We start from the raw sequence: 19,498 nt of genomic DNA, 5'->3' as shown, positions 1-19,498 counted from the left end.
GCTCAAATCTCACACAGAGCTAATTTGTAGCTCAGTAATGAAGTCTGACTCCCATTCAATTCTGAGAACATTCCTCCAAAAGTCACCTTCCTTCCCCTCCCCCCATCCTGCTCTCCTAGACACTACACTCAGATTGCTTGTGTTATCTTAGTAGTCTTTGAACAGTTATTCACCTGATATTTGCAGCCATTATTTGGGACACTACTAGGGTCTATAAACTCAGATAAGCAAAACCTTTGGCACTGGAATATCTGTATATATCATGAAAGCAGGGCATTCTAAGGGTCTGTTTTGAATAGGCTACAGGATGCGAAAAATTCAAGGGACTTCACCACCTCATGGCCACGGATGCAGATTTCCTTTCAGAATGGGTCTTCTTGTCCCCCTTGTCTGTGTTGTTGGCAATGCATACTGAAAACTGGCTTCTCAAACTACTCTCCCTCTGCTTTCTATCCTTTTCTCTCTCATCCCTGCACTCAGCCTCCGGTCCAATTGAAATGTCCTACGTCTTTACTCTTTGGTCGGGATATTGAATGAGAATGTCTGTCTCTACACAGGACACCATTGCAATAATGAACCTCTCCCATGTGTCTGTAGGTTATCGACCCAGTGGCGCCCAGATACACAGCCCTGTCAGGATCCTACTCCGTCCCTGTTGTCATCCCCGAAGCACCAGAGGAGATGAAGATGGCCGTCAAACACCCCAAGGTACATTGACTGTTATTTGCACTCTTGTTCATGGAATGGCAACCTATTCCCTACGATGTGTACTCCTATACTACCAAAGCCTGGCCAAAAGTAGTGCATGATATAGGGATTAGGGTATAATTTGACACATGATGTGTATATTACTCTGACAACGCTAAAATGGATAGTTCCCCCCGCAAGTCAAGTTGAGGATGTGATGAGTAGTAACTAATCTTGCCATAATGAATATCCTAACCGAGGTGTTTAACTGCAGTCCACAATTGTATTTGTGACTCATTTCAGGAATCTAGGCGTATGTCGCGCGTCAGTACTTCACAGGATATTTTGTTTTATATCATAACGCGTTTGAGGGGCAGAAATGCCTTCTGGAACATGTGGACTTTCATGTTCCTTAATAACCAACGTGTATGCCATCTGTAAATATGAATACAAATGTTAAATTATGAGCCTAGTTGGTTCAGCCACAGAAAAAGCCAACAACCTTCCCGCTAGCCATGATTGGCTGAGATCATGGAGTTGGGATTGGTCTACTATGTCGCGCGCTTCTGTCTATTTGAACTGGTCAGTATTTGTAGGTAATCCTTTCTAACGCATTAAAAAAATGTATATATAAAAAAAAATATATATATATCACTTAGTAGAACTGCATAAATGTTCCTTTCCACTTTCTGGAGGACTGAGTTTTGAAATCAGTAGATTGGTAGCTGGAGAAAACGCCTGTCTCTGGATTACATCTTCAAACTAAGGGCAACCATGGGATCCATGACAGGGAGAAGTGTCCATCCATGATGTATAGGGGTAAGATAGTCTAGCTAGCTACATTTTCAGATATTACACGTTTCTAATTTTGTCGGTCATTTTAATTTCAAGTTGGTGTACTGTTAGCTAACGTTGACTGGCTGGCTCGCTAGCTAATGTTACGTGTATGATCTGTGTCGTCATATTATTCCTTTCTCAGAGCCATTTGCTTTGCGAGTTATATCCTAATGTTAGCTAACTAACATTGAACCTGGTTGGTTAGCTACCTGCAGGGTAATAATGTCATGAGTTGGGATTATGATTCTTTGTTTAGCTAGATACATGTCTAAATAGACTCCACTATGCAAGTAACCATTTCAATAAACACAATTAAAAAAAAAAAAAAAAAAAAAAAAAATCAAATTTTGCTACATAAGACCGACTCATTTTTTATTTTATGTGAAAAGTAATTATTTTATCAAAATCGCAAGCTGCAACAGAGTACCATCGTGGATACTATTTTTATGTGTCCTGTATAAAGAAAGTTGGATGTAGTTTCACGAGCTAATAATAACCAGCACAACAATTGGAAGTCTTCAGGAACATTTAGCATCCTGTTCATCTGACTCTGGGGAAGTAGATAAATGGCTTCATTGCCAAAATCTTAAACTATCCCTTTTAATATGGAGGAATGTTATTTTTTTATTTTTTTTGTGTGTTAAATTCTTAGGCAGGTTGTATAAGTGGACATTTTCGGGATGGAGAAATCGTGCCAATTTAAACAAATTAAACCAAATAGGAAACATGCAGAAAATCAATTGAACTATGTACAGTGCATTTGGAAAGTATTCAGACCCCTTTTTCCACATTGTTACGTTACAGCCTGCTAAAATAAATTGTTTTTTTTCTCTTCTCATCAATGTACACACAATACCCCATAATGACAAAGCGAAAACACGTTTTTAGAATTTTTTTGTACAAAACTGATATCACATATACATAAGTATTCAGACCCTTAATGAGTACTTCGTTGAAGCACCTTTGGCAGTGATTACAGCCTTGAGTCTTCTTGGGTATGAAGCTACAAGCTTGGCACACCTGTATTTGGGGAGTTTCTCCCATTCTTCTCTGCTGATCCTCTCAAGCTCTGTCAGGTTGGATGGGGAGTGTTGCAGCACAGCTTTTTTCAGGTCTCTCAAGGACATTCAGAGACTTGTCCCGAAGCCACTCCTGCGTTGTCTTGGCTGTGTGCTTAGGGTTGTTGTCCTGTTGGAAGGTGAACCTTCGCCCCTGTCCGAGGTCCTAAGCGCTCTGGAGCAGGTTCTCATCAAGGATCTCCATTCATCTTTCCCTCAATCCTGATGAGTCTCCCAGTACCTGCCGCTGAAAAACATCCCCACAGCATGAAACAGCCACCACCATGCTTCACCGTAGGGATGGTGCCAGATTTCCTCCAGATGTGACGCTTGGCATTCAGGCCAAAGAGCTCAATCTTGGTTTCATCAGACCAGATAATCTTGTTTCTCATTGTCTGAGAGTCCTTTAGGTGTCTTTTGGCAAGCTCTAAGTGGGCTGTCATGTGCCTTACTGAGAAGTTGCTCCATGTGGCCACTATCATAAAGGCCTGATTTGGTGGAGTGCTGCAGAGATGGTTGTCTTTCTGGGAAGTTCTCATCTCCACAGAGGAACTCTGGAGCTCTGTCGGTGACCATCAAGTTCTTTTTGTTACCCTGTTTTCTCCCAAATTTCGTGGTAATTTCAGACAATTCCTTTGACATGGCTTGGTTTTTGCTCTGACATGCACTGTCAACTGTGAGACCTTTCTATATATACGCATGTGCCTTTCCAAATCATGTCCAATCAGTTGAATTTACCACAGGTGGACGCCAATCAAGTTGCAGAAACATCTCAAGGATGATCAATGGAAACAGGATGCACCTGAGCCCAATTTCAAGTCTCATAACAAGTGGTCTGAATACTTATTTTTTACATTTGCAAAAATGTCTAAACCTATTTTCAATTTGTCATTATGGGTCATTGTGTGTAGATTGTTGAGGACAAACATGTAGTTAATCAAGTTTGGAATAAGGCTGTAACGTAACAAAATGTGGAAAAAGTTGAGGGGTCCGAATACTCCAGATGCGCTGTATACACACTACATAACTAAAAGTATGTGGACATCTGCTCGCCGAACATCTCATTCCAAAATCGTGGGCATAAATTTGGAGTTGGTTGCCCCTTTGCTGCTACAACAGCCTCCATTCTGGGAACGCTTTCCACTAGATTTTGGAACATTGCTGCGGAGACTTGCTTCCATTCAGCCACGAGCTTTCGTGAGGTTGGGCACTGATGTTGGGAGGTTAGTCCTGGTTTGCAGTCGGCTTTCCAATTCATCCCAAAGGTGTTCGATGGGGTTGAGGTCAGGGCTCTGTGCAGGCCAGTCAAGTTCTTCCACACTGATCTTGACAAAAGTTATTTATGGACCTAGCTTTGTGCACGGGGGCATTGTCATGCTGGATCAGGGAAGGGCCTTCCCCAAACTGTTGCCACAAAGTTGGAAGCGCAGAATCATTTGGAATATCATTGTATGCTGTAGTGTTAAGATTTCCTTTCACTGGAACTAAGGGGCCTAGCCCGAACTAGGGCTGTTAAAGTGACCTTATTACCGCCACGGTCACTAGTCATAACGGCAGTCAAATTCCACGTGACTGTTTTGTCACGGTAATTAGGCTTCTCCAAGCTGTGATGCTTATGACGGTCATTAGTAGCCAACCCAACTTGCTAACTGCCTGGTACTCAGCACTCAATTGTCCCTCTAATCACTCTGACATCAATGCAAATGTCTTAAAAAATGTTGTCAAACACTTCGAGAGCACATGATGCGCAACATTTCCATAGGCCTCTTAAGAGAGTCCCATCAACTTTCTGTAGGCTAGGCCTACTATATTTATTTAATCAACTTTTCTAATATTAAGCACATTGCTTCTCTTTACAACCGAAGTATAGCCTACCAGGCTGGCATGAAAATGAACCACGTGAAAAGCGTCCTCCATTGACTTTTTAACTGCATAGATGACATGTATTTTTTCCCTGCTGCCCCTGTTTCGAGACAGGTGCATGATAATAGTCCATTCCAAATCAAAACAAATTTCACACATGTAAAGACAAGATTCAATCAAGAATGGTGTAATGGGTGACTATTAGCCTATGACTTGTGAACGATATATTATCACTTGTGAATGCGCCTCGGAATTGGATGAGGATGCGCGCCGTTGCGTCCCCGATGTCTGTCGGTCACTTGTAGCCTGTGAGAGACCCTTACTTGACAGAGAGCCATGTAGGTGAGAGGTGTCTCGGCACGCAGCCGGGAGAATGGAATTACAATTATATTCAGCCCAAGGGCACAACGGCCCAGGTTTGTTTTAGGGGGCGTTACGGCCACAAAAGGGGATGCAGTCGGGAAATTCGAGGAATTATCAAGTGCTTGTCATATTGTGAATGAGAGACTGATGAAGTGTGTACAGCCTGCGGCAAAAAAATAAGCAGAGCTCATGCTTTTCATGCAACGTTTTTTTTAGTCGCATTATGCAGCCTTAATGTACTAAAAATCAAAACATATAGCCCAACATTTATCACAACTGTTACATAAATAACTCTAAATAAAGCATATAGGAGTACCTGTTCCTTTGTTAACTGCTCAACACAGAATATCTGCATGTGCGCAAATAGAAAATATCCTTTCTATTTTATTCAGCTATGTTCTATTGTATTCGTCATACCACAGACCTTTGGAACGTATACATTTTATGTCTTATTAATGTCTTATTTCAGAAGAACAGAATAGCATACTCTGTTGTCCTGATCTAGCTATGGCTGTGGGCTACACTAGTTCATTTAGCAGACAAGATTTGCTTAGAATGCCATGGCATTATTTCATAGTATGAAGAATGCAAAATTCCAAAAGCTCAGATGTGCGAGTGCCATTTTTTTTTGCAGGTGCATGGTAGCGGCTGAACAAAATGAGAAAAAAGAAGAAACCCATACACTGCTCTTTAATAAGCTTTACATATTGGCCTCACGGCCTTCGCCAGAGCTTTTGTGAGTTTAAAAAAAGAATTCACCCTTATGTAGACCTAGCCCCACCCACATCCGTTCCATGCATCGAATGGGGTTGAGTCGAGGGGAAAACAAATCAGTGCTACCAAATATAGCAATATGTATTTCATAACTATTAGAATAAAGTGTGTACATAAAACGAATTAAACATGCCTGTAAAACCACAGAGGACATCGACCTACCAAGCAAGTTTTCATAAATCATTGACTGAGAATACCGAAGGAGGCTACAATGGGGGAAAACGACAACTTTCGTTCAGAAATGTAATTATATCCTCAACAAATGTTATTTTAGATTTAATGCTATTAATCGTCGAACATGTGTCGAAGGAAGTAAGAGGTTGCAGTCACACAGACTGTTTTTCTAGCCCGAAAGCACCACAACAAGGCTCCACGAAAGAAAAGAAACGATGTAGGAGAGGCAAGCGGTCAAAGAGGGGACAAGGAACACAGGCCGTGGACACAGAGCTACAGCAGAACGCGGTAATTAACCTCTCCAAAAAATACCTTACTGACGCTCAAGTCTCAGTCTTATCTAAGGGCCTATCTTTTGTACCTACATGTACAGACAAAACATTTGATACGAAAGTAAATCTGTTTTAAATTATTTCGCAAGATTAAACTTAAGCACGTGTTTTCTCAGAACACTGTTTCGGGCCTAGAAATCCAACAAAGAACTGATACCCATTTTAAACCCAAAAGCTAATTCTGTCCTATAGTTAACAACTCCTCGATTAATACCTATTCGGTTAGTGGAACAAGAAGCCATGTCAGTATATATGAGAGAAACGAACCACATTCAGAAGGACCTCACTACGACAGAAGAACAGGCACCTAACCAAAGAATAATCTTTCATTAGTTCATTGTCAAACCTGCAGACAAAAGGGGGTGCTGTGGTCGTTTTAGACTACGAAAAATACAAAGAAGAGATTCAGAGACAACTCAGTAATGAACGTTTCTATAGAAAACTGAGTGTTGATCCCGCACAGGTGTTCCAAAAGGATATATGCGCTAATCTGGAGCCCTATTAAACAACCTTATCTCAAAACCTGAATATGAATAGACTTCATAAACAAGATCTCACCAATAACGGGTTTAACAGAAGACTGTATTTTGGTCACATTAGATGTCGAGAGTCTATATAGCAGCATTCCCCATACGGGGGGGCTGGCAGCCCTAGCTCACTATTTGAGAGACCGAGATACTAACGAATTCCCACCAACAAACTTTATTCTAGAGCTGGCTGAATATGTTTTGACATGTAACTATTCTACATTCGCTCCGAGCTATGCTAAACTTTGTGGGTCTTTTTAAAGAACGTTTTAACAATGAAAACTAAAATCAATTTTTAAATAAAGTCCTGAAGTGGTGTGGATATATTAACAACATTTTTTTGTATATGGGGAGTAACGGGATAAGAGCTGTCAGACTTTATGGCATTGACCCCAATCTGAAAATTCACTATTGAATGTGACACTAGACGGGTTCATTACCTCTATGTGGATTGAGAAATCAAATGGAACCCTGTTTACAACTCTGTATAGAAACGAAATGGACAGAAATACTATTACAGGGGGACAGCTTCCATCCTGAGCCATTAAAAAGAGGACTTCCAAGAAGCCAGTTTCCGACTGCGCCGTATATGCCACTCTACAGAGGATTGTCTAGAAAAAGCAGCAGAGATGCGCATGAGGTTTCCAAGAAGAGGCTATTCGTCACAATGTGTGGATGAAGCTCTTAATTTGGCATCGGGGAAAACACGAGATGAACTGCTACAAAAAAAGGCCCACTAGATCTAAAGAACACTCTGTAATGTTCACCACCACTTATACTTTGAACTCGTGAAAAGTGGGAGATGCTGTCAAGAAACACTGGCAAATGTTGTCATCGGACCCAGCTTTGCCAGCTGAATTTAAGAATCCACCACTTATTGTGTATAGGACAGGTCACAATTTACGCGATAAATTGGTTCATGCCAACTGCCAGCCACAAAATAAAATGCGCCCTCCTCAGAATGGTAGCTATAAATGCAGAGAATGCACACAGTGCAACAATATGATGAAGTGTGAATTTTTCTGCCACCCATATACAGGAAAACGGATCCAAATATATGACATTATTACGTGTTCCACCACCCATGTTATCTACATGATTAAATGTCCATGTGGTCTGTGCTATGTAGGTGTAACCTCTCATTCGCTCAAACAGAGAATTAGTGAACATAAATTCAATCAGGAAAAACAACAGGGATTATCCAGTCGCAGTACTGGAGTATTTTAATGACCTAAAGCATGCCATTTCTACCTTTTTGTTTTTGATTTTGTGGCATAGAGAAATTTAAGATATCAGACAGGGGAGGTGACATTAATAAGACTGAGTAAAAGAGAATGTTCTGGGATTTTCACCCTCCAGACATTCCCTAAAGGTCTTAATGATGAAATGCCTATGTATGTTAAGTTGTAAATGTGAACATGAATTATGCCCCTATTTAAGATTACTCTGTTTTTCTTGCTGTACCCAATGATTAATGAAAACTTGCTTGGTAGGTCGATGTCCTCATTGTGGTTTTACAGACGTGTTTAATACGTCTTATTTACACACTTTATTTGAATATTTATGAAATGCATATTGTTATATTTGGTAACACTTATTTGTTTTTCCTTGGCCTTCAACCCCTTTCGATATGTGGAACGGATGTGGGTGGGACTAGGTCTACATAAGGGTGCAATTTTTTTTTTTACTCAGATGTGCGAGTGCCTTTTTGAATTTTGTATGTTCTTCTGAAACAGACTACATTTTCTTCATATCATGCGTCTTAATAATTTATTACATAGATTTTTATATAATGTATATGTTCCCAGGGTCCGAGTCAGTGGCTTGTAGGCTATGCGTGGAAGACAGGAGATGCTAAATGTGTATGTTAATTAACGGTCAATTACCGTGAGATGGGCAGTTATTTGCTTGACAGTCACCGGCTGACAACATTTGTTGACAGCCCTAGCCTGAACCATGAAAAACAGCCCCAGACAATTTCTCCTACACCAAACTATCTCCTGGCATCCGCCAAACACGGATTTATCTGTCGGACTGCCAGGTGGTGAAGTGTGATTCATCACTCCAGAGAACGTGTTTCCACTGCTCCAGAGTCCAATGGTGGCGAGCTTTGCGCCACTCCAGCTGATGCTTGGCATTGCGCATGGTGATCTTAGGCTTGTGTGGGGCTGCTCGGCCATGGAAACCCATTTCATGAAGCTCCCGACACAGTTAATTGTGCTGATGTTGCTTCCAGAGGCAGTTTCAAACTCAGTGAGTGTTGCAACCGAGGAGGGACAGAAGATTTTTACGTGCTACGCGCAGCTAATTTACACGTCCTCTTCCAATGAACTGTGGAATCCAAATAATGAAATTATCTTCCAAATGTATTCATTTTAAAATGTTGTTTACTTATACTTGCCGTCATTTAACTGATAATAAGACGAGACATACATTTCTGCTAACTTTTATAATGGGGGTTGCCAATTTGCCTGGGCGGGGGTCTCTGGGCAAGAAAAGTTAGAAAACTCCTTGCCTTACCAATATACCCAAATAAACCGCCAAACCATACAAATATAGTCAATCCAACATAACATCAGCAACTAAACCTGGCAAACGTGTGTTTTTTGAACCCTCCCAGAACACAGAGGTGGGTATGAAGGCTGTGTGGTACGGACCCAGGGTGCTGGTGGAGGGGGCGGACGCAGAGACCTTCACCGAGGGAGAGACGGTCACCTTCATCAACTGGGGCAACATCATCATCACCAAGATCCACAAGTAGGTTGAGTAGATTGTTGGACGTGTAACTTTTTACAGGAAGTTAATCAAGAGGGCTTGCCTTGGCAAGTGTTCACCCAGTCCCAGAAAGCTACGTTATCAGTGCAGCAGTGAAACACCATATTGAACTAATCTAGATAAGTTGTACTGTGCTTCTCCAGAAGCTGGGATCACTAGCAAAGATGGCATAGATACACTATGTAACTCGTCGCTCTCGCTCTCTGTGTGTAACTAATGTATCGCGTTAAAAGGCGAAGTGAAATTTGACCAAATGTAGAAGGTAGAAAATGCATATCTCAATTCCCTGACTATTATCCCCTCATCTCGCTCTATCTCTGTGTGATCCAGAGATCCCAGAGGTAAGGTCACCTCCCTGGAGGGCAAGCTGAACCTGGAAAACAAGGACTTCAAGAAGACCACCAAGATCACGTGGCTGGCCGAGACCCCCCACGCCCCCCTGCTGCCCACAGTCTGTGTCAACTACCAGCACCTCATCACCAAGCCCGTCATGGGCAAGGAGGACGACTTCAAGGAGTACATCAACAAACAGAGCAAGGTGGGTGTGTGAGTGTGGATGGGTCAAGCCTGGGAGGGGGTGTTGGTTGTCTATGTGGTATGTATGAGGGAGTGTGTGCATGTGATGTGTGCTAAACTGTTACAAGAAGGGCTTAAGTAGTTAGTAAAGGTCATTATTATGACTAGAGCAGATATCATTGACCAGTAGGAAGAATCACTTGTAATCCTTCCTGAAGACTGAACAGGGTTCCCTATTTCTCCCTCTTTCTCTTCCTCACATCCTTCTCTCCCATCCTTTCTTTTTCTCAGCTGGAGGAGAAGATGCTGGGAGACCCATGTCTGAAGGACCTGAAGAAGGGTGACATCATCCAGCTGCAAAGGCGAGGCTTCTACATCTGTGACCAGTCCTACGAGCCAATCAGGTTTGTCCTATCTTCTCTTCTCTTCAAGGTCTTCATGAATTTTTCTAGTTTTGGGAGGGATGCGTGGGTGAATGGTGAGTTGGATGGATGGTTGGAAGCAGACCTGGGTTCAAATGCTCTTTTGAAATTTTTCAAATACTTTGAGCATTTGCTTTACGCTGCCTGGACTCTCAGATCGACAGGGTTTGAAGTTTGGGGACTGTTCTATTGGTAGGGTGTAAGGTGATTCGACGCGTTGGACACTAGGAGAGAATATATATATTTTTTTTTTAAACCAGCTGTGATTTAAAATCAATTTTCACTAAATGTTAATAATGTGGTCTCAAAATACATAATAAATAATTTGAGAACATGAATGTGGAATTTGTTAACCATGTCTAAATCCCAATACTGTTTGTGCCTCGAGTGGCGCAGCGGTCTAAAGGCACTGCATCGCAGTGCTGGAGGCGTCACTACAGATCCGGGTTTGATCCCGGGCTATTGTTAGGGTTCGTTTCTTTCGTATCATCATTGGCTCATTGGTGAAATTAGCATTATGACAATATATTTAATTAAATCATTCAAAACCCTTTATTAATGCAGTTGCGGACAGAAGTTGACAATCAGGAACATAGCACGCATGTTTCCGAGTGAGTTCTGAATCAAACAAAAGGTCTCAAGTTGTTTTATTAAACCGATGTCACTGACTACGTCATTACCTTTTTACTCCTGAGACCAAAACCCTGCATCCGTGGCTATACAAACATAGAGTTTCAGTGTTTATCTAAAAGCTAGGCAATAAATGTCCCCTCCCCAAAGTAGATTCATTGTGGAATGTCTGAGTAGTCTCTTATCTCCCACACTCCCCTGCAGAGTTCTGTCTCAGTCACACATTATGAGAGGGAGAGAACAACTGTGGAACAATTTTAAAACTATATAATGAATATATATATTGTTAATCTATAGTCTAGGACCCTATAAGGGAGGGGTCTTATAACCCCTCCCCTTCTATTAATATAACATAAGCATAATAATTTATTCTAATACATCAAACATCTGTACAGCCCCAAATCATGACCGCTAGGTGAATCCTGACACTATGTCGCAGCTGGCCGTGACTGGGAGACCCATGAGGCGGCGCACAATTGGCCCAGCGTCGTCCGGGTTAGGGGAGGGTTTGGCCGTCAGGGATGTCCTTGTCCCATCGCGCTCTAGCAACTCCTGTGGCGGGCCGGGCGCATGCACGCTGACACAGTTGCCAGTTGGACGGTGTTCCCTCCGACACATTGGTGTGGCTGGCTTCCGAGTCCATACAGGAGTTGCAGCAATGGGACAAGACTGTAACTACCAATTGGATATCAAGAAATTGGGGATGAAAAGGGGAAGATATATATATATATATATATAGAAATATCCCAATACTGTATGATATTTACACAATATGAGCACACATGTAAAGCAAGTGCCGTGCTAAGAACGTTCAATTCTGTGGGACAGCCTTTTTTAGGAAACGTGAAATCGGTGTGTTCATATTCGAGATTGGTATTCCTCACCAGAGTAAGACCGATGTGACATTGTATTGCCAACACGTATGGGGAAGTCCTGAGGGTGTTTTACGGTCATCAGACGGCCTTGGACTGAAATATAAGGTAAAAATGTTTTTCCTTCGCTTCTGTCTGTCAGATGTTTTCAGAGACATGAAAAAACATAGCAGGTACCAAAGTAGAGCTTCGTAGCTGCATTTTGGTGTGTGGCTTGTCAGGGATTGTTCCAAATTCACACATCACCACCCGTTTTCAAGATGAGATGCTAGTTAGCTGTGCAAGGGAGTTTTTCTTTGACGCCGTTTGCTGAGGTAACACTATTGTGCCAGCGGCAAATTTAGTGATTGGTGGTTTAATTTTTTCAAGTGTAAACTACCAGAATTCAGTAGCTACAGACCTACAATCGATAAACATAAATTCCAGTGAATTGAAAATGTGTCCCATCTATCTTGCTGTGCAGGTGGCAGGCAAGCAGCTCAATCTAGTCTCAGCCTAGGCTAATTATTTGATGGAAATGGTGTAGTTTATCCTCATCAACAGCAAATATAACATTACAATGTAACACAACTCAGGTGTAGGCCTACCTTAGAAGTAATCTATGTTATTAGACTAGAGTAGCCTTCTGAGTTAGGCTGTGTTGGTACTGAATACAACATAACTGTGATATATAGCCTAACTGTTAATAATAGGTAAATAGTTAACCTGCTTTTTGTTCAAGATTATTTAATCCCAATTAAATGTACTCTATCACCCCTGGTATGTGTTCAAGGGTGTCACTTTGCTCCGTAGTGTAAACATTCTTTATTGCTTAAGCATATGGCACTGTATACTTTATTTATTCTATTTTCTTTATTTTCCTGTACATTAGTACAGAACCAGTCAACAGTTTGGGCACACCTACTCAAGGGATTTTCTACATTGTAGAATAATAGTGAAGACATCAAAACTACGAAATAACACATATGGAATCATGTAGTAACCAGAGAATAGTTAAACAAATCAAAATATATTTTGGATTCTTCAAAGTAGGCATTCCAAGCATGCTCAATGGGTGACATGTCTGGTGAGTATGCAGGCCATGGTAGAACTGGGAAATGTTCAGCTTCCAGGGATTTTGTTCAGGTCCTTGTGACATGGGGCCGTGCATTATCATGCTGAGACATGAGGTGATGGCAGCAGATGAATGGCACGACAACTGGCCTCAGGATTTAGTCACGGTATCTCTGTGCATTCAAATTGCCATCGATGAAATACAATTGTCCGTAGCTTATGCCTGCCCGTACCATAACCCCAACACTAGCATGGGGCACTCTGTTCACAATGTTGACGTCAGCAACCTGCTCGTCCATACGACGCCATACACGTGGTCTGCGGTTGTGAGGCCGGTTGGACGTACTGCCAAATTCTCTAAAACGATGTTGGAAGCGGTGTATGGTAGAGAAATAAACATTAAATTATCTGACAACAGCTCTGGTGGACGTTCCTTCAGTCAGCATGCCAATTGCACGCTCCCTCAAAACTACCCCAACTTGAGACATCTGTGTTGTGACAAAACTGCACATTTTCTGGGCTTAACATGCTGTATTTGTTTGACTTATTCCGTACATACTAATTATCTTATGACCTGCATTTCGCTACACCCGCAATAACATCTGCTAAACATGTGTATGTGACCAATAAGATTGGATTTGAAGTAGTATAAACAGTTGCGTTCTAATTTCATAAATTGTTTCAAATTGTAACAAACTTTCATTTTTGCATGAAGCATCAAATCTAATTTTATTGGTCACATACGCATATTTAGCAGATGTTATTGCGGGTCTAGCTCCAACAGTGCAGTAGTATCTAACAATTCACGAAACGCACAAATCTAAAAGAATGGAATTAAGAAATATATAAATATTAGGACGAGCAATGTCGATGTGGCATTGACTAAAATACAGTTGAATAGAATACAGTGTATATACATATGAAATGAGTAAAGCAGTATGTAAACACTATTAAAGTGACCAGTCATTCCATGTTTATGAATGTAGGGCAGCAGCCTCTGATGTGCAGGGTTTAGTAACTGTGGTAGCTGGCTCGTGATTGCTATTTAACAGTCTGATGGCCTTGAGATAGAAGCTGTTTTTCAATCTCTCAGTCCCAGCTTTGATGCACCTGTACTGACCTTGCCTTCTGGATGGTAGCGGGGTGAACAGGCTGTGGCTCGGGTGGTTGATATCCTTGACGATCTTTTTGGCCTTCGAGTGACATCGGGTGGTGATACAGCCCGACAGGATGCTCTCAATTGTGCATCTGTAAAAGTTTGTGAGGGTCTTAGGGGCCACGGCCTCAGCCTCCTGAGGTTGAAGAGGCTCTGTTCCGCCTTCACAACACTGTCAGTGTGGGTGGACCATTTTAAGATTGTCAGTGATGTGTACGCAGAGGAACTTCAAGCTTTTCACCTTCTCCACTGCGGTCCCGTTGTTGTGGATAAGGGCGTGCTCCCTCTGCTGTTTCCTGAAGTCCACGATCGGCTCCTTCATTTTGTTGACGTTGAGGGATAGGTTATTTTCCTGGCACCACTCCGCCAGGGCCCTCACCCCATAAAATAACAAGGATTTATTGTTATGACTACCGTACCTTAAATGATTGGTCTTAAATTATTGTAATTATGTATACCGTACTGCCTCATTGAGTGAACATTTGCATAATATTGCAATTTAATTTCATACATTTTACTCTTATTTGACTCACCTTTGTTCTCCATCAGCCCTGAAAATATCTTAACAATGTGACAGCCCTATCTTGAGATATTTGACAAAATGTGTTGAAATCAAGTATCCAGACAGGTGACTTGGTGCCAATTTTCACTAGGGATTAACATTGACCAATCCGCTGACATTTTTCGATCACTTGAAAACAAGCTATCTCAGCGCATGTCTTGTCCTCATGAAATAAAGAACCACTGTTTCATTTTAGCCCATAACACCCTGCTATTGGCTCCAAAATGCTAGTCAAGCTCAATCAAGAAAAGTATTCTTCAAAATAAGATTTGAACCCAGGTGTGGTTGGATGCTACTTTTTCAAAATATTTATCGCAATGACTCTTTGAAATGAAGCCCTACTGCATTGTTCCAGTGTGCCGATATGAGTAATGTTACCCTGGTGTTGTGGCCCAGTCCCTATAGCTGTAAGGAGAGTCCTTGTGTGCTGCTGTACATCCCCGACGGCCACACCAAGGAGATGCCCACCGCCGGCTCTAAGAGCAAGAGCCATGCCGCCACCACAGTGAGTATTGTTACCTAAACGCATACTAGAGTTGCAAGGAGAGAGGAACTAACTACAGGCTCATCTCAATAATCTGAAGTGGTTTCATCTAGTTTTATCCTCCCCTTCATCTGCACTGGTCCAAAGATAAAGGATATAGGAGGGCTGATGTTCACCAGACAATTTTCTATCAACTGTCATGATCTTTCTGATTAATGCAGATGGGAGAGGCAGTTGTTAGTGAAATTATATTTGACGAGTTTGAATCACTTTACATTTTTCAGATGCACCATGTATTCTTATATATTAATGTAGATTTGATTATTGTACAGTGTCTTGCGAAAGTATTCACCCCCCTGGCATTTTTCCTATTTTGTTGCCTTACAACCTGGAATTAAAATGTATTTTTGGGGGGGTTTGTATCAGTTGATTTACACAACATGCCTACCACGTTGAAGATGCAAAATATTTTTTGTTGTGAAACAAGCAAGAAATAAGACCAAAAAAAACTGAACTTGAGCGTGCATAACTATTCGCCTTCCCAAAGTCAATACTTTGTAGAGCCACCTTTTGCAGCAATTACAGCTGCAAGTCTCTTGGGGTTTGTCTCTTTAAGCTTGGCACATCTAGCCACTGGGATTTCTGCCCATTCTTCAAGGCAAAACTGCTCCAGCTCTTTCCAGTTGGATGGGTTCTGATGGTGTACAGCAATATTTAAGTCATACCACAGATTCTCAATTGGATTGAGGTTTGTGCTTTGACTAGGCCATTGCAAGACATTTAAATGTTTCCCCTTAAACCACTCGAGTGTTGCTTTAGCAGTATGCTTAGGGTCATTGTCCTGCTGGAAGGTGAACCTCTGTCCCAGTCTCCCATCTCTTGAAAATTGAAACAGGGTTCCCTCAAGAATTTCCCTGTATTTAGTGCCATCTATCATTCCTTCAATTCTGACCAGTTTGAAAAATCCCCACTATGATGCTGCCACCACCCTGCTTCACTGTGGGGATGCGGTTCTTGGGGTGAGGTGTTGGTTTTGCGCCAGACCGCGTTTTCCTTGATGGCCAAAAAGCTACATTTTAGTCTCATCTGACAAGAGTACCTTCTTCCATATGTTTGGGGGAGTCTCCCACATTCCTTTTGGCGAACACTAAATGTTTTTTTCTTTAAGCAATGGCTGTTTTCTGGCCACTCTTCTGTAAAGCCCAGCTCTGTGGAGTGTACGGCTTAAAGTGGTCCTATGGACAGATACTCCAATCTCCGCTGTGGAGCTTTGCAGCTCCTTCAGGGTTATATTTGGTCTCTTTGTTGCCTCTGATTAATGTCCTCCTTGCCTGGTCTGTGAGTTTTGTTTGGCGGCCATATTTTTTTAATAATGAATTTAATGGTGCTCTGTTTGAACACCGTTAAAGTTTTGTATATTTTTTATAACCCAACCCTGATCTGTACTTCTCCACAATGTTGTCCCTGAACTGTTTGGAGAGCTCCTTGGTCTTAATTGTACTGCTTGCTTAGTGGTGTTGCAGATTCTCTTGCCCTTCAGAACGATTATGTGACTTTTGAAGGTAATTGGTTGCACCAGATCTTATTTGGGGCTTCATAGCAAAGGGGGTGAATACATATGCAGCACAACCTTTCATATATATATTTTTAATTTTTATTTATTGAAACAAGTAATTTTTTTCACTTCACCAAATTGGACTATTTCGTGTATGTCCATTGCATGAAATCCAATTAAAATCCATTTAAATTGCAGGTTGTAATGCAACAAAATAAAAATAAAACGCCAAGGGGATGAATACTTTTGCAAGGCACTGTAGGTATTTTAAATCACTGTTCCTTTCCTACCCACTAATATTTTCTGATGCCTTCTCTTATATTTCCTACTCCTTGTCTCCTCTCCTCTTAGTCTGCCTCCCCAGCCAAGTGCAACACCACCCCGGTCTCTGCCCCAGCCCCCCCTACCGCTAGCGACACCGGCACCGTTTTCTCCTGCATTGTGGCTCAAGGCGAGAAGGTGCGCGATTTGAAAACCACCAAGGCCCCCAAGGAGGAGGTGGACAAAGCGGTGAAGGAGCTGCTCTCACTCAAGGCCCAGTTCAAGCATCTGACTGGCCAGGACTACAAACCAGGCATGGGCCTGCCCGCTAGCTCCGCCCCTCAGAAGGCAGCATCCCCTTCTTCTGACTCCGTCTCCTGCCCCTTTGCTTGCGTCACCCAGCAGGGGGAGTTAGTGAGGAAGCTTAAATCCGAGAAAGCTCCCAAGGTTTGAGTCTATTTTTCTGTTTATCATTTGGTGCAATAACACCCACAAAAACCTGACATGAAATGCTATTGTATCGTTGCGGTAAAATTTTCCCAGATTTGTAGCTACTGTACATTTTTGGAATTTGTCTCTGTCTGTTAGTACGTAGTACGTTAGTTACATGTGATATCTCAGACACCACTGGCCTGATTATGACGAAACTTTAGTGAATGATGCATCTTGCCATAGATCCAGAATGTACTGAATTACACTGATTGGATGCGGAGCGTCGCTGCACAGCTATTTTCAGGTCTCTCCAGAGGTGTTCGATCGGGTTTAAGTCCGGGTTCTGGCTGGGCCAATCAAGGACATTCAGAGACTTGTCCCGAAGCCACTCCTCCATTGTTTTGGTTGTGTGCTTAGGGTCGTTGTCCTGTTGGAAGGTAAACCTTCGCCCCAGTCTGAGGTCCTGAGCAGGTTTTTATCAAGGATATCTCCATACTTTGCTTCGTTCATCTTCGAATGAAACACCATTATGCTTGGTAATATGGAGAGATGGTACTCAGTAATGTTTGGCTCAAATCCAATACAACACATAACACTTTGTATCGTTACGTTCCCACAAGACAAACTCAATATGTTGCTCACAATCACTTGGACAACCAAAACAAGAATGGGTGGCAAAGCCACTAGTAAGGGGTTCTAAAACACACCCACCATGGATGCCCACTAGGTTTGCCCCTGAAAACACAAACTAAATGAAAAACCCTCAACTTATGATAAGGTGTAAAAATACTATTTAGCAGTTTTATTTATGGCTTGGGGGTAGAAACTCTCTTGGATCCTGTTGGTCCGAGAGCCGATGCTCTGGTACCGTTTGCCGGAGGGTAGCAGAGTGAACAGTCTATGGTTAGGGTGGCTGCAGTCTTTGGCAATTTCTCAGGCCTTCCTCTGTCACCGCCTGATATAGAGATCCTGGAAGGCAGGGAGCTCAGCCCCAGTGATGTACTGGGCTGTCCGCACCAACCTCTGTAGCACTTTGCGGTTAATGGCGGTTCATTTGCCGTACCAACTTGTGATGCAGCCAGTCAAGATGCTCTCCTGTGCAGCTGTATAACTTTTTGAGGATCCAAGGGCCCATGCCAAATCTTTTCAGCATCGAGGGGAAAGAGGCACTGCCGTACCCTCTTCACGACTGTGTGGACCATGTTAGAGCCTTAAGTGATGTGGACGACAAGGAACTTTAAGCTCTCGACCCGCTCCACAACAGCCCCATCAATTTGGATGGGGGCGTGCTCTCCCCTCTTATCCTGTAGTCCACGATCAGCTCCTTGCACTTGTTGCCCTGGCACCACACTGCTAAGGCTCTGACCTCTTCCCTGTAGGCTGACTCATCACTACCGGTGATCAGGCCTACAACCATCCTGTTGTCAGAGAACTTGATGATGGTGTTGGGAGTCGTGCGTGGCCATGCAGTCGTGGGTGAACAGGAGGGGACTAAGCACACACCCCTGATAGGCCCCAGTGTTGAGGATCAGTGTGACGGTGTTGGTGCCTAACCTCACCACGTAGTGCCGGCCCGTCAGGAAGTCCAGGATCCAGTTGCAGAGGGAGCTGTTCAGCCCAGGGTCCCTAGCTTGGTGATGAGCTTGGAGCGGACTATGGTGTTGAACGCTGAGCTGTAGTCTATGAACAGCATTCTCACAGTTATTTTCCTTCTTGGATTGGGTCTGGGATGATGTCTCGTCGGCGGTCGTGGCAGGCTTTCTTGTATTCGTCCATGTCCTCGTCCTGTTCTTTGTAAGCAGTAGCTCTAGTCTTTTAGGCCAGGGAAGATATTGCCTATAATTCATGGTTTTTGGTTTGAATACCTTCTTACAGTCACTGTGGAGACAACATTGTCTATGCACTTACTGATGAAGCCCGTGACTGTTGTGGGAACTCCTCTATGCTATCGGTTGAATCCCGAAACATATCCCAGTCTGTACGAACAAAATAGTCTTGTATCCTCGTGTCTGCTTCATCCGACCACTTCCTTATTGATTGCATCACTGGTACTTCCTGTTTGAGCTTTTGTTTGTAAGCTGGAAGCAGAAGAATGGCGGTATGGTCAGATGTGCCGAAGGGAGGAGAAGGGCTGTGTATGTGTTTCTGTAGGTAGAATAAAAGTG

The 19,498-nt window shown here is 42.6% G+C and overlaps 1 protein-coding gene across 1 annotated transcript in view; it reads left to right on the top strand.

Moving 5' to 3' along the window:
• eprs1 (glutamyl-prolyl-tRNA synthetase 1) overlaps positions 1-19,498 on the top strand; it is a 68,392-nt gene that overhangs the window by 28,078 nt on the left and 20,816 nt on the right. Inside the window, exons 13-18 of the mRNA XM_038967513.1 lie at positions 598-708; positions 9,236-9,372; positions 9,721-9,928; positions 10,198-10,310; positions 14,998-15,106; positions 16,992-17,348. Coding sequence (XP_038823441.1) covers positions 598-708; positions 9,236-9,372; positions 9,721-9,928; positions 10,198-10,310; positions 14,998-15,106; positions 16,992-17,348 — 1,035 coding nt within the window. The remainder of the gene's footprint in view (positions 1-597; positions 709-9,235; positions 9,373-9,720; positions 9,929-10,197; positions 10,311-14,997; positions 15,107-16,991; positions 17,349-19,498) is intronic.

The sequence above is a fragment of the Salvelinus namaycush genome, chromosome 28 (genome assembly GCF_016432855.1).
Source record: "Salvelinus namaycush isolate Seneca chromosome 28, SaNama_1.0, whole genome shotgun sequence".
Classification (NCBI taxonomy): domain Eukaryota; kingdom Metazoa; phylum Chordata; class Actinopteri; order Salmoniformes; family Salmonidae; genus Salvelinus; species Salvelinus namaycush.
The sequence above is the reverse complement of the archived record's forward strand: the minus strand, read 5'-3'. Positions and strand labels throughout refer to the sequence as shown.